The sequence below is a fragment of the Rhinatrema bivittatum genome, chromosome 8 (assembly GCF_901001135.1).
Source record: "Rhinatrema bivittatum chromosome 8, aRhiBiv1.1, whole genome shotgun sequence".
NCBI lineage: Eukaryota > Metazoa > Chordata > Amphibia > Gymnophiona > Rhinatrematidae > Rhinatrema > Rhinatrema bivittatum.
Genome location: NC_042622.1, coordinates 34,587,326 through 34,602,174, shown reverse-complemented (window position 1 = coordinate 34,602,174; position 14,849 = coordinate 34,587,326). Strand labels below are relative to the sequence as shown.

The 14,849-nt window shown below is 47.7% G+C and overlaps 1 protein-coding gene across 9 annotated transcripts in view; it reads right to left on the bottom strand.

Annotated features, from left to right (window-relative positions):
- The window catches only part of ZMYND8 (zinc finger MYND-type containing 8), a 423,241-nt gene that overhangs the window by 67,975 nt on the left and 340,417 nt on the right, over nt 1-14,849 (bottom strand). For all 9 annotated transcript variants that reach the window (XR_003858448.1, XM_029614639.1, XM_029614638.1 and 6 more), the window contains one exon: nt 11,477-11,629. Coding sequence is in view for 8 of the 9 variants with exons in the window: in XM_029614639.1 (XP_029470499.1) it covers nt 11,477-11,629 (153 nt within the window). In the remaining variant the exon portion in view is untranslated. The remainder of the gene's footprint in view (nt 1-11,476; nt 11,630-14,849) is intronic.

The following is a 14,849-nucleotide window of genomic DNA, read 5'->3' as shown; positions in this document are numbered from 1 at the left end:
CGCCCAATTATGTGCACCTGTAATACGTGCTCAATTATCGGCGCCTATAATACGTGCCCAATCCTTGGGCGCCTAGCTTAAGTAGGCGCCCAACTATTTTTGGGCACCTATAATACGCGCCCAGTTACGACGGCGAGCGTGCGGGCAATATGGCGACCTCCTTGGAGGGTCTCCACGTGGACAGACCCTGTTCCTCCTCGATCTTCGGAGACCGGTTAAATAGAAGTTGTGCGCCTTACCTTGTCTTCGACGCTTCCCGGTTGTGACCAGGGTGGTCTCCGGCTGCGGGGGGAGAGGGTAAATACCTTCACTGCCGCATTCGAGGGGGTGCACCCGCTGCCTCTCAGCCACGCCCGAACTCCTCTCGCTCGGGGGCTAAGTCCTCGCCGCGATTCGGCTCCGGACCGAGGCTGCCTCTATGCCGCGCCCGAACCCTTCTCGCTCGGGGGCTAGGTCCCTGCCACAATTTGGCCACCGGACCGAGGCTCTTACCTCCGAGGGACCACGGAAATCACCTCGGGGAAACTCAACTGGGGGAGGGACCTGAGGGTATCACCGCAGGAGTGCGGGGCTTGTCTTCAGGTAGGATTTTTTTTTTTCTTTAAATTTGGTAGAACGCTCAGCGAGCATGAAGATAGCTCCTAACTGCTTTGGAGACGGAAAAATACTGAGAATCTGCACTTCCTGCAGGGGTATATGTACTAGGTGCTGACGTCAGATTGAAATCTGATCCGTCTCCAACTGCTAGCATGAATACACTATCCATTGGTCCTGAGTCCATCTGCTACACGCTAGGAAAGCATTAATATGGAGATCACTCTACCAATCCTTTGCAACATAACAGATGATGGCAGAAAAAGACCAATTAGTCCGGAGGTAGATAATGCTGGTTTTCTAGTACCATAAACAGGTCTGGTTTTAAGGATATCCACAATAAACATGCATGAAAGGTAGCTGTTTACAATGGAGGCAGAGCATGCAAATTTATGACATGCCTATTTATTGTGGATATTCTGAAAACCAGACCTGTTCACAGCATTCAAGGACAGGAGTTGCCTACCCCTGAGCTAATCCATCCAATCAGGTCTGTTACTCCTGTCTACACTGCCAAGAATATATGCCAGCTGCTAGCTATACAGTCTGACCACTTGAAGAGCAATGTTAAGATTACTTACCTGGTAATCTCCTTTTCCTTAGTGTATGCAGATGGACTCAAAACAAATGGGTATAGTGTGCTCGTGCTAGCAGTTGGAAATGGATCTGACGTCAGCACAGGCACATATACCCCCACAGGAAGTAAAGCAATTCAGTAATCTTCCTTGCAAAGCTGTTATAGCTATATGTGTACTGACCGATTGATTAATCAGCAGGATTACCCTGACCAATTGATGGTAGCTGGAGACCGCCAATGTTCTCAACCGGAAAGCATCGACACCCAGCAGGGTGGAAGCCCTATTATAAGCAAAACATGGCTTACCGTGAGTCAGCGATTCCCCATGTATACCAGCAGCCGGGCGGGATGCTGAGTCCATCTGCATACACTAAGGAAAAGGAGATTACCAGGTAAGTAATCTTAACTTTTCCTAGCGTGTAGCAGATGGACTCAAAACAAATAGGATGTACAAAAGCTAGTCCCGGACTGGGAGAGAGGCTGCCCGAGGACCGTGTAGGATCGCCCTCGCAAATGCTGTGTCCTCCCTGGCCTGAACATCCAGACGGTAGAATCTGGAGAAGGTATGGAGGGAGGACCACGTCGCCACTTTACATATCTCTGCAGGCGACAGCAGCTTAGCTTCTGCCCAAGAGGCTGATTGTGCTCTGGTAGAATGAGCCTTGACCTGTAGAGGTGGTGGTTTTCCTGCCTCTACGTAGGCTGCCTTGATAACTTCTTTAATCCAGTGGGCGATGGTAGGCCGTGAGGCCGCTTCCCCTTGTTTCTTCCCGCTGGGCAGGATGAACAGGTGGTCCGTCTTTCGTACTGCTTCTGACATTTCCAGATATCTGGACAGCAGTCTGCCGATGTCGAGATGACGTAGTATTTGACCTTCTTCCGATTTCTTCAAACCTTCTGTGGTAGGCAAGGATATGGTTTGGTTGAGGTGAAAGTGTGAGACCACTTTGGGTAAAAAAAGAAGGAACTGTACGAAGATGGATGGCCTCTGGAGTGATTCTGAGAAATGGATCACGACAGGATAGTGCTTGTAGCTCTGAGATGCGGCGTGCTGAACACACAGCCAGCAAGAACATCATCTTCAAGGTTAACAAACAGAGAGACAGGCCTCGAAGGGGCCTGAAGGCTGATCCCGCTAGAAATTCCAATACCAGGTTAAGGTTCCACAAGGGCACTGGCCACTTCAGTGGCGGGCGAATGTGTCTAACTCCTATCAGGAAGCGTGAAACGTCTGGGTGCTGGGCAATGGATTTGCAGTCACATCTGGGACCGTAGCAAGACAGCGCTGCTACCTGTACCTTGATGGAGCTGAGAGAGAGACCCTTCTGAAGTCCATCTTGTAGGAAGTCCAAAATGATAGGAATCTGTGCGGTATGCGGATTTGTGCTGTGAGAATCGCACCAGGCTTCAAAGATTCTCCAGATCCTGATATATGTTAGTGATGTGGAGAACTTGCATGCTCGGAGGAGTGTATCTATCACCAGCTCTGAGCATCCTCTTTTCTTCAGTCTAGCCCTCTCAATGGCCAGACCGTAAGAGAGAATTGAGCTGGATCCTTGTGGAGGATGGGGCCTTGCCGTAGCAGGTCCCGGTATGGAGGCAGAGGTAGAGGATTCCCTGCCAGTAGTCTTCTCATGTCTGCGGACCAGGGTCTTCTTGGCCAGTCCGGGGTCACTAGAAGAACTAGACCTCTGTGTTGCTGAATCCTGTGAACAATGGTGCCCAACAGGGGCCATGGAGGAAATGCATATAGTAGGGTCCCCTGAGGCCACGGCTGTACCAGGGCATCGATCCCCTGAGCTCGAGGATCCCGCCTGCGGCTGAAATATCTGGGAACTTGAGCACTGGACCTGTCTGCTAATAGGTCCATGGCTGGCGTCCCCCAGTGATCCACAATTATCTGAAAGGCTGTGGGTGACAGCTGCCATTCTCCCAGGTTTAGGCTTTCTCTGCTGAGGAAGTCTGCTGCAGTGTTGTCCTTCCCGGCGATGTGTACGGCGGAGATGTCCTGAAGATTGGCCTCTGCCCAAATCATCAGGGGAGTTATTTCTAGGGACACCTGTTGGCTTCTGGTGCCGCCCTGTCGATTGATGTATGCCACTGTGGTGGCGTTGTCTGACATCACTCTGACCGCTCTGTCGCGAAGTCTGTGGGCAAATCGCAGGCACGCCAGCCTGACTGCCCGTGCCTCTAGTCGGTTGATATTCCATCTTGACTCTTCTCTGGTCCACCGTCCTTGGGCGGTGAGCTCCTCGCAGTGCGCTCCCCATCCATTCAGGCTGGCATCTGTGGTGAGCAGAATCCAGGTTGGGGAGGACATTCTTGACCCCCGGGTCAAGTGGCCGGGCCATAACCACGAGCGTAGTTGATTCCGCACTCTGGCTGGTAGAGGCAGGTGTATGGTGTAGTCCTGTGATCGCGGACTCCATCGAGATAGAAGGGCACGTTGCAATGGTCTCATATGAGCCCGCGCCCATGGCACCACCTCCAGGGTGGATGCCATGAGGCCGAGGACTTGGAGATAATCTCGAGCTGTGGGCCGGCTGGCGCTCAGCAAGACCTGCAGATGAGTCCGGAGTTTTGACTTTCTCTTGGAGGTCAGGCTGACCTTGTCTCCCTGGGTGTCGAATTGGACCCCTAGGTATTCCAGCAACTGGGATGGCTGTAGGGAACTCTTCTTTATGTTGACTACCCATCCTAGGCTTTCCAGAAGAGCTATAACTCTGTTGGTTGCCCAGTGACTCTCTTCCAGTGACTTAGCCTTGATCAGCCAATCGTCCAGGTAGGGATGGACGAGGATTCCTTCCTTCCTGAGTGCCGCTGCCACTACAACTGTTACCTTGGTAAAGATCCGCGGCGCGATGGCTAAACCGAAGGGTAAGGCCCGGAACTGGAAGTGTTGATTCAGGACTTTGAAGCATAAATAGCGCTGATGATCCCGATGAATTGGGATATGCAGGTAGGCTTCTGACAGATCTAGGGAGGTGAGAAACTCCCCTGGCTGTACTGAATTCTTGACAGACCGTAGAGTTTCCATGCGAAAGCTGGGGACCCGTAGGTGTCGGTTGACTGACTTGAGGTCCAGGACGGGCCTGAAGGTGCCCTCCTTCTTGGGTACTATGAAATAAATGGAATAATGCCCAGAAGGTACCTCTTCCGCAGGTACCTGGATTATGGCTTTTAGGGCCAGGAGCCTCTGCAAGGTCACTTCTAGTGCCACTGCCTTGAGTGGCGAACAAGGAGATTCCACAAACTTGTTCGGTGGAAACAGAAAGAAATCCAGGTAATATCCTTCCCGGATGATGGTGAGGACCCACTGGTCCTAAGTGATCTCGACCCACCTGCGGTAGAAGAAGGTTAGCCTGCCCCCTATGGCTGCTACCCTCGGATGGGTCGGCTGATTGTCATTGTGGGTTACGGCCGGGGCCAGAACCCGGGCCGGTTCCCTTCTTGGTGTGCTTAGCCCGAAAGGGCTGATTCCTGGCCTGAGAACGAGGTGCTTGATAGCGAGACCGGTAAGGGTTGAAGTGCTCCGAGTTTCTACCCCTGGATGGTCTAGAAACAGAACGCTGGTTCCTCCTTGACCTGTCTTCTGGTAGACGGGGTAACGGAGAAGCACCCCATTTAGTAGCCCAATTCTCAAGGTCGCTGCCGAATAGTAGGGAACCCCTTAAAGGGCATTCTTGTGAGTCGAGTCTTGGAGGACGAGTCGGCCGCCCAATTGCGTAGCCAAAGCTGTCTTCTGGCTGCCACTGAGGAGGACACTCCCTTGGCTGCCGTACGGACGAGATCGGAGGCTGTGTCAGTGAGAAATGCGAGAGCCGATTCCATGGCCTCTCCCGGGGTGTTATTTCTTGCCTGTGATAAACAGGAGCGCGTCACCACGGTGCAGCAAGTCGCGATTCGAAGGGATATGGCTGCTACCTCAAAGGCTTGTTTCAGAATGGTGTCCATGCGGCGGTCATGCGCATCCTTGAGAGCCGCTCCCCCCTCCACCGGAATGGTGGTGCGTTTCACAATTGCGTTAATTATGGCGTCTACCCTGGGGCACGCCAGCAGTTCCTTGGCTGTCGGATCTAGAGGGTACATGCCAGACAAGGCCCGACCCCCTTTGAATGAGGCCTCCGGTGCCTTCCATTCCAGCTCAATTAGCTGCTGTGCTGCTTGTAGGAGGGGAAAGTGGTGAGCCGATTGGCGCAGGCCTTGTAGCAGAGGGTTCTGTACAGGGACCCCTGGGGGGTCCTGGCCCGGAATGGCCAGCTCCGATAGGCATTGTGAGACCAGGCCCGGCAGATCTTCTTTCCGAAAGAAGCGTTTCATGGTCCGATATGGTTCTATCTCCGAGGGAAGTTCATTCTCTTCAGGGGGCTCCTCACTTACCTGTGAATAATCCGAATCCCCATGATTGGGGCTGTCGGGTGGTGAATGGCTGCGCCTAGGTCTCGAGGGTCCAGGGACCGGATCAACCAGGATGGAAAGACCCATCCGAGGAGCAGACTGCATTCTGGACAAAGGCGTGAATCCCCTTAAACAATTCCACCCAGGAAAGCGAAGCCAGATCTGGCCGCAGGGATACCAGGTCTCTTGGATTCCCTGGCTGCTCGCCGCGGCCTGCTAAGTCCGGAGTGTTCTCTACGGAACCGCTGGGCTGAGACAGGTCCTGTCCTGGGACTGCCATGGCTTCCTCACATTGGGCACATAGGGAGTCTGCTTCCTCGCTCTGTGTGGCTCTAAGATTGCATGCTGAGCAGAGGCTTAGAGCGTTCATGCCTGATTCTGGGGGTGCCAGCTCTGCAGACGCAGAGGCCTTCTTACGCTCCATTTGCCTCAAATGCGGTGTCGTCCTACGATGTGCGCCTAACCCAGGCGCGTAACAGCCTGCGCCTATGAACGGGCGCCTTAAAAACGTGCGCCTATAAACGGGCGTCTTATGAACAGTGCGCCTATGAACGGGCGTCTTATGAACAGTGCGCCTATGAACGGGCGTCTTACATAAACATGCGCCTTATATAAACGTGCGCCTATAGCAGGCATCTTATAAACAGTGCGCCTATCAACGGGGCGTCTTATAAACAGTGCGCCTATGAACGGGCGTCTTATAAACAGTGCACCTATAGCAGGCGTCTTATAATGTGCGCCTATCAACGGGCGTCTTAGCATATGTGCGTGTATCCTAGTAGCGTGCGCCAAAAACATGTGCCTATCGCGTGCGCTCACAACGTGCGCCTACCGCGTGCGCTCACAACGTGCGCCTATCGCGTGCGCTCACAACGTGCGCCTATCGCGTGCGCTCACAACGTGCATTCAGCAAGCAAAAAGCGCTTAATTAGAAAAGAGAAGTAGGCAGGCAAAAAATGGCGACCTCCCAGGCGGGCGGCCTCGTAGGCAGGCCCAGTTAGTCCACACTTCCTCGGAGACCAAGTGAAGATGTACGCCTTACCTTGTCTTCGGCGCTTCCCGGCTGCGACCCGGGCGGTCTCCGGCTGCGGGGGGAAAGGGGAATACCTTCACCGCCGCGCTTAAGGAAGTGCACCCGCTGCCTCTAGGCCGCGCCCGAACCGCTCGGGGGCCAAGTCCACGCCGGGACCGAGGCTGCCTCTAGGCTGCGCCCGAACCGCAAGGGGGCCAAGCCACGCCCGAGCCCTTCTCACTCGGGGGCTGGGTCCCTGCCGCGAACCGGCCACTGGACCGAGGCTCCTACCTCCGAGGGACCACGGAAGTCAGCTCGGGAAACTCATCTGGGTGAGTGACCGCCTGGTATCACCACAGGAGTGCGGGGCTTGTCTTCAGTAGATTTCTTCTAAGAATTTAGTCGATAGAATTTGGAAAACACGCTCAGCGAGCGTGGGTAGCTCCAAACTGCTTTGGAGACGGAAATTACTGAATTGCTTTACTTCCTGTGGGGGTATATGTACCCGTGCTGACGTCAGATCCGTCTCCAACTGCTAGCACGAGCACACTATACCCATTTGTTTTGAGTCCATCTGCTACATGCTAGGAAACCCTCATTATCCAGGACAGTTTTGGTCATCTTCCTCCATTGAACTCCATCTCCCCTGGAAACTGAAAATGCAAGATCCCCTTTTGAGACAACATCCAGCACCCCTGCTCTCCTATGACCAACCACAAGGTCTCACAAAAATGTGAACAGCTACAAATATCAATGCAGCTGTTACGCGGACATCTGGCCTTCTAGATCCCCACAGCTTTTCTTAGTGGCATCCCATCACCACCAATTCACAACATTGATCCAGTCAACACAAGACACACCAAGCCTCTGCCAGTTAGACCTGGCTACATGAGCACCTGTGTTTCTGCTAGGACTTCTAATTATTACTGTACTTGCAACTTGTCAGATAGAATCAGCAGCTGGGTCTATCATCACAAGCTGCCTGATAGAACTGGTTACATGAACATCTGCGTCTGTACTCGGACTTCTAATTATTAGTTGCTAATTAGTTGAGGGGGGATATGATAGAGGTCTATAAAATCATGAGAGGTCTAGAACAGGAAAATGTGAATTGGTTATTTACTCTTTCAGATAATAGAAGGACTAGGAGGCACTCCATGAAGTTAGCAAGTAGCACATTTAAAACAAATCAGAGAAAATTATTTTTCACTCAGCGCACAATTAAGCTCTGGAATTTCTTTCCAGAGGATGTGGTTAAGGCAGTTAGTGTAACTGGGTTAAAAAAAGGTTTGGATAAATTCCTGGAAGAGAAATCCATTAACTGCTATTAATCAAGCTGACTTAGGGAATAGCCACTGCTATTACTGGCATTAGTATTCACTGATCACTAACCAACCTCTTTCCCTTTTTAATCAATTCACCAATTTGTCACGTGTCAAATTGAAAAGTAAGTAATTGTTCATTGAGAAGGTGGGAATAGATTTAAAATTGAAAACAATTTGAAATTATGTTTTTATAACATATTGTATAAGTAAACACTTATATGTTGAAGGTGATATGGATACTGTGAACCCGATATAGGACACAGTAAATTCTCCTGCAGTCCCTGAAGCAGGCACACAGTGCCAAAACATGGCCAATGTCGGACAGGCAGCACCGTACCCATGAACATCAACAAAGGCGGCGACCTTGATAAGTATGAAATAAAAATAGTAGTGGGTCGGTAAAGCAGCCGGGGAGAAGGGATTTTAAGAATAAATAAGAAAAACAAAAACAAAAAAGTGAATATCTTCAGAAATATCTTTAAAAATAATAAAAGAATAATAGACGGAGGTGAAGAAAAGGATAACTGCAAATCTGTTACCCTGATCAAAAACCTCCGTACAAAAAACCACCAGACAAGGTTTCCCTTGAAAACGCTCAAATTGGTGAATTACTGGCATTAGTAGCATGGGATCTACTTAATGTTTGGGTACTTGTAACCTGGATTGGCCATGGTTAGAAACAAGATGCTGGGCTTGATGGATCCTAAGTCTGACCCAGTATGGCCATTTCTTATATCCTTATAATCTACTCTCTCCACTTTTTTTGCATCTAAGAATTATCTATGGTTATCCTATGCCTTTCTTAAGCACATTATTTATTTGATTTATACTCTGCTTTTTCACGCCCTTTGAAACGGATTACATTCAGGTACTGTAGATATTTCCCTGTTTCCAGATGGCTCACAAATCATATTGTTTTAGCCTCTACCATCTACTCCAGGAGGGCACTCTATGCATCCACAACCATTTCTATGAAAAAAAGTATTTCCTAATGTTATGCTTTATTCATTGCACAAAATTGTTCTCTATTGAACCTGCATAGAACCTTTAATTTTTTAGCTTGTTGAACTGAATACTGTATTCATGTACTAGCTGATTTGTCCTCCAAATTATAAATTGACAATGTTGACCAATCATTTATTTAAAGATATATAATTTATTTAAGTTTTCATTAAATAATTCACTTCCCTCCCATCAGATTAGTCAGCCTTGATTTGTACAATGTTCAAGTAGAACATGTTTGGCAATATCTGGCAATCAAAAAAGGGGCATGTTAGAGCACAGCCAAGAGACCCAAGCAGTCATAGAAAAACTATTACTACACCTTTTTAGTTCCAAAATATCTGCATTTTAGAATTCATCTTGAGTGGGAACTTAATGGCTCAAGGGACTCATCACAGCATCACAGAATCTTTCATCTCAGTCATCAATTCAAATCTAGCTCAGATCAGCAAGGACTTAAAATGGTGGTTTATGTGAAACAAGGTGGTGGTTTCACTCCAGTTTTGGGGACCATACCAGAAGTGTGCACATCAGGGCACCTATCAAATTCTTACATATCTATCACTTTTGCTGTTTATCTGTTCAATAATTTGTGACAAGGGAGCAGGAAGAAAATGATGGGAGGTTTTTGTATTTCAAATGGAGTTCCTCTTCCTGTAATTTTTTTTTTAACCTGGCACTTTTCTCCTGTTCCTTTCAGTTAAAAATTCAATCAGAGCCAGGGCTGAGGTTCTGGAGCTATGGACCTTCATTCGTATCTAGCCAAGAACTTTTTACCCATTTAATAATCCCTCCTAATTTGCTTTAATCTGACTACAGTAGCGACAGCCCACTGACTGGGGGCCATACCAGGATCATTCAGGAACCCTGCAAAAATGGACCTTAAATACAGCCACTAGGTATCACCACTGCACAGTGACTATGACTCCTTCTTTACAGAGATTATGAAATCTGAGTCTGAAGCATACTTAGCCCTGGTTGACCAAGGGAGTGGAAGATCTAAATTGGAAATTAGGGATGTGCATTCATTTGGAATGAATGCCAAAAATGCAACAAATGAGGCCTCAGCTGAATATACACAAAAATTTTCATGTATGTTCATATTGATCTGCATCTCAAAAAAACAAAAAAAACAAAAGAAGGCTTCTGGCAGGACCATATCTTGGCGAAGTCCCCAAGACCCAGGCCCAGCATCGATGCCAAGGCGCCCGGCCCAAGGATGGATCCCGGTCACCAAAACCTAGACTTGAGGCCTAAGCCTAGGACTGATACCAGGGTCTGGCTAAAGCTGGGAGCTGGATCTAGGCCCTACGCCAGTCCCCAGTCACCTAACTCCACGCCAGGGCCAAGCCTGAGGCTGGGTGCTAATCACTGAAGTCTAGGCCCAGTCCAACAATGGGGCCCAACCAAGACTGGATCCTGGTTTCTAAGAACCGGCTCAAGGCCCAGGCCTAGACCTGGGCCCAATGCTGAATCCGATCACTGGGGCCCAAGTTTAGGTTAGATCTAGGCCAGAGGACTAAGCCCAGGAGCAGGCCTTCCAATGTCTTCTTTGCTTGATCCAGAGACTACAAATGACATCCTCCATTCTCAGGAGGCGCCATGACCACATTATTGCGGCACTTTCCCCCAAGGCGAATTACATTTTGTTGTACAGCATTGGCTTTGCCAACCAGGACCTGGCCTTAAAACAGGCTCTGGTGTCAGTCCTAGGCGAAGGCCCAAGGTCTGGGCTTGATCGACTGAGACCCAGCCTTGGTTGCGCCCCAGTGTCAAGCCTAGGCATAACCCCAGGCAACCAGGACCTGGCATCAGCTGGGCACCAGCGTGACAATGACCTGGCTGAGACCCGCCCTCAGCATCTTACCTAGGCCTAGTCTCAAGGCCTGGGCCTCAGAAACTGTGACCTAGCCTTGGTGAGACGTAGGCCCAGGCCCGAGTCTCAGTGACTATGACCTGGCCAGGCCCCAGTGTCAGACTCAGGCCTCAGCAACTGTAATCTGGCCCCGGAGTTGGATCCAGGCCTAGGCCTGGGCCTTCAATTTTCTTTTATAGTGAAGTCAATGGGGCTATCTCCCACTGACTTCAATGTAAAACAAAAAACAAATGGAACGAAGAGAGTTATTTTTTTCCAAAACTAATGAAACCAAGTGAGGCACCCATGAAACAAACCCAAACCAATTTTTCAAGTCTGCACATCCCTACTGGAAAATAAAATCCAGATCTCTCTGCATGGCAGTATGCAATAAGAATGTGCTGTCTTTTTCAAACATAACACAAATGCTATTAGTTACATCATTGTCATTTCCCATCTGAAACAAAAATCTAAAGAAATTTTGTTTAGTCTTGTTATATCGATTTAGCATGTGCTTTTACTCAAGTATGCGTATGGTAAAAATACAGTCCATGCAAAAACAAGCAACATTATAAATTTAAAAACAAGATGATGACAATGACATGAAAACATTTTTTTTTACTATCCACGCCCTTATAGTGCAGCACTGTACTGCCACTTAGCCCCTATGTTGGCCCCTCTCTTCCTGTAATGTCTATTTGTTTATACCTTACCTAACTGTTGTTTGCAGCTCTCTATTGTTTTATCCAGATTGAGCTGGAATCTGGTACGAATCTGTTGTTTTGGTGAAATGAGTGGTGCTGGTGTGGACTGCTGGAGAACAGATTCACTTAGTTCTTTGAGATCCATCTCTGCTTTGCTGCGATCTACAAAGATAATATTTTAAAAATGATTTTTTAAAAAATAATATGTGACTAGCCAATGCCTAAGTTTCGCAGCTTGGAATCAAACAGTGGAAGGACTATGTACACACAAAAAACATTTTCCATATACTTTTTCTTAAGTAAAGATAAGAGGCGCCAAACAAACCTTTTAGATCACCTGTAATTTTTCTGTTGACTGTCCACTGTCCTATTTTCTATCAATCTCATTCACAGGACATGAATGGCAGTTTCAGACATGCTAGCAAAACTTTTTCAAATTCACATTCTAATCACTTCTCTAATCAAAAATTATATTCTGGCACCTATTACTGCTCTGTACTGCAGACACGAGTTTCAAGTAGTAAAAAATAATACTGGCCATCATGAACTCGTCTTAGTAACATCAAGGCACAAATTGTTTCATGAATTTGACTTTTTTCTGCTTTGGTCACCACTGATCAGACAAATAACACTGCTGAGTTGTCCAGCAAACATTTAATCTATGTTGACTTGCATAATAAGAGCAATAGTTTAAGGCCAGCCAAATGGCACGTGCTGCACACTGCCATACAGAAGACCTGCATTCAATTCCCACATAGGGTTTCTGCTCCTGGGAATGTCTGTCTTTGCTCAACAGTGACACCTAGTGGCCAGACATAGGGTCCATGCTAGCTGGATTCCAGAGTAAGTCATGCTTTGTGACCCCTGGGCAGAGCTGGAAGGTGGATGGATGAAAACTGGCGCACCATATTTTGGTAGCGTGAATGATAGCTCATTGTGCTATAAGTCTAATACAGGCCAGTTCCAATTGAGTTCAAAACCCAAAAGAAGAGGAGGAAACTGCTGGGTCCCAAAACCCTCTTGAAAATGTTTACTGGTAGGCAAAGACTTGCAACAACTCCACTGGTTGCTATTGTTCCAACAAATTTGATATCCTATTTACTTGCTTGTTTTTTCCATCATAAAATTCCATCAAACCCATTTTTCTTCAGTTTTAAAAGTAAAAATGTAACTGTGTTGGGGGGAGGAGAAAGGGGGTAGGAAAGATTCCCCATGTTAACTAGCCTTTTCATTTTAAGCAGTTTAGCACAGGGAAATCTGAACTCTATAATTATAAAGGGAAATTTTAAAAGAAGTACATGTTTAAATGTAACATACTATTGTAGCAATTGTAAAAAGCACTTACACTTTAATATCCTATGGACAATCCAATGGTATATATTGTAGTAATTTTCAAAAGCCCACTTACATGGGTAAAATGCATTTACACATGTAAAACTCAATTTTAAATAGTAGATTTTAAAAGCCTTGTGGGAGCTATGCAAATTTTAAATAGCTGTTAAGTTTCCTCAGCCGTCACGTGTATGTTATGCATGCCACTTTGCTACAGCTCCTCGGAAGGCGTAACAGTCGGGGGGGGGGGGGGGTGGAAGAGGAAGAGAGCCTCTTTATAGGGCTCAGTCTGATACTCTATATATGAAACATAGAAATGACGGCAGAAGACCACCAAACGGCCCAACCAGTCTGCCCAGCAAGCTTTCACACTTTTTTTTCTCTCATACATACTTATCTGTTTCTCTTGGCTCTTAGTAACCTTTTTTTTATTCTATTTCCCTTCCACCCCCGCCATTAATGTAGAGAGCAGTGTTGGAACTGCATCTAAGTCCATAAGTTAAAAGCAGGTCCACAAGTTAAAAGCAGGTCGATACAATACAGTGCGCTCTGGCGGAGCGCACTGTTAACCCGCAACTGGACACGGGCACCAGGAAAGTGCACAGAAAAGCAGTAAAGATTGCTTTTCTGTGCACCCTCTGACTTAATATTATGGCGAAAGTTACAAAAAGTTTAAAAAAAAAAAAGAAGAATTTGAAGTCGGCCCGCGGCTTGAAAACCAGACGCTCAATTTTGCCGGCGTCCGGTTTCCGAACCCTTGGCTGTCAGCGGGTTTGAGAACAGACGCCGGCAAAATTGAGCGTCAGCTGTCAAACCCGCTGACAGCCGCCGCTCCTGTCCAAAAAGAGGCGCTAGAGACACGCTAGTGTCCCTAGCGCCTCTTTTTACCTATTTTTACTGCCGGCCCTAATTTGAATACTGAATCGCGCACACAGGAGAGTGGCCTGTCTGCGCGCCGCTTTCCCGTGGACTTTACTATATCGGCACGTTAGTTAGGGGTATTAACCACCGCAATAAGCAAACTACACCCATGCTTATCTGTTTATCCAGACAGCAAAATTGCTTACCTTGTAATAGGTGTTATCCCAGGACAGCAGGATGTAGTCCTCACATATGGGTGCCGTCATTCACGGAGCCCTTAAGCGGGAAAAACTTCTGGCAAGTTTCTAGAAGCTTTTAACTGGCTGCCTGAGGCTACTGAGCATGCCCGGCATGCCATGATATTCCCTGCCACAGGGGTCTCACTTCAGTCTTGTATGTAGCAATAAGCGATAGCAAAATTAAATTAATAAAGTCAGAGGTCCAACTCCGCGGGGTGGCGGGTGGGTTCCGTGAGGACTACATCCTGCTGTCCTGGGATAACACCTATTACAAGGTAAGCAATTTTGCTTTATCCCAGGACAAGCAGGATGCTAGTCCTCACATATGGGTGATTAGCAAGCTAGAGGCTGAGTCATTGTCCATGCAGGTAGCAGTGATGCTTTGTTGAGGAAATGATGCAGCCGAAGATCACAGCAGGTTGGTTGTAGAAGGAGTTGGGTTTAAACTGGAAACAAGTTCTTTAAGACAGATTGTCCATAGGCTGAATCTTGTCATCCTTCTTTGTCCAAACAGTAATGAGCTGCAAAGGTGTGAAGAGAACTCCATGTTGCTGCTTTACAAATGTCGATGATTGGCACTGAACAAAAGTGTGCTACTGAGGTTGACATTGCTCTTACTGAATGAGCCTTTACTCGCCCTTGGAGAGGAAGGCCTGCTTTTTCATAGCAAAACTGTATGCAATCTGCTAACCAGTTGGATAGAGTATGTTTACCCAGTGCTTTACCTGGCTTATTTGGGTCATAAGAGACAAAAAGCTGATTGGATTTTCTGAGGGACGTAGTGCGATTCAAATAAAAGACAATGCACGTTTACAGTCCAAAGTGTGTAGAGCTCTTTCGCCTTGGTGAGAGTGAGGCCTTGGAAAGAATGTGGGTAGAACTATCGTTTGATTTAAGTGGAATTCCGTAACTACCTTAGGAAGGAATTTTGGGTGTGTTCGGAGAACCAC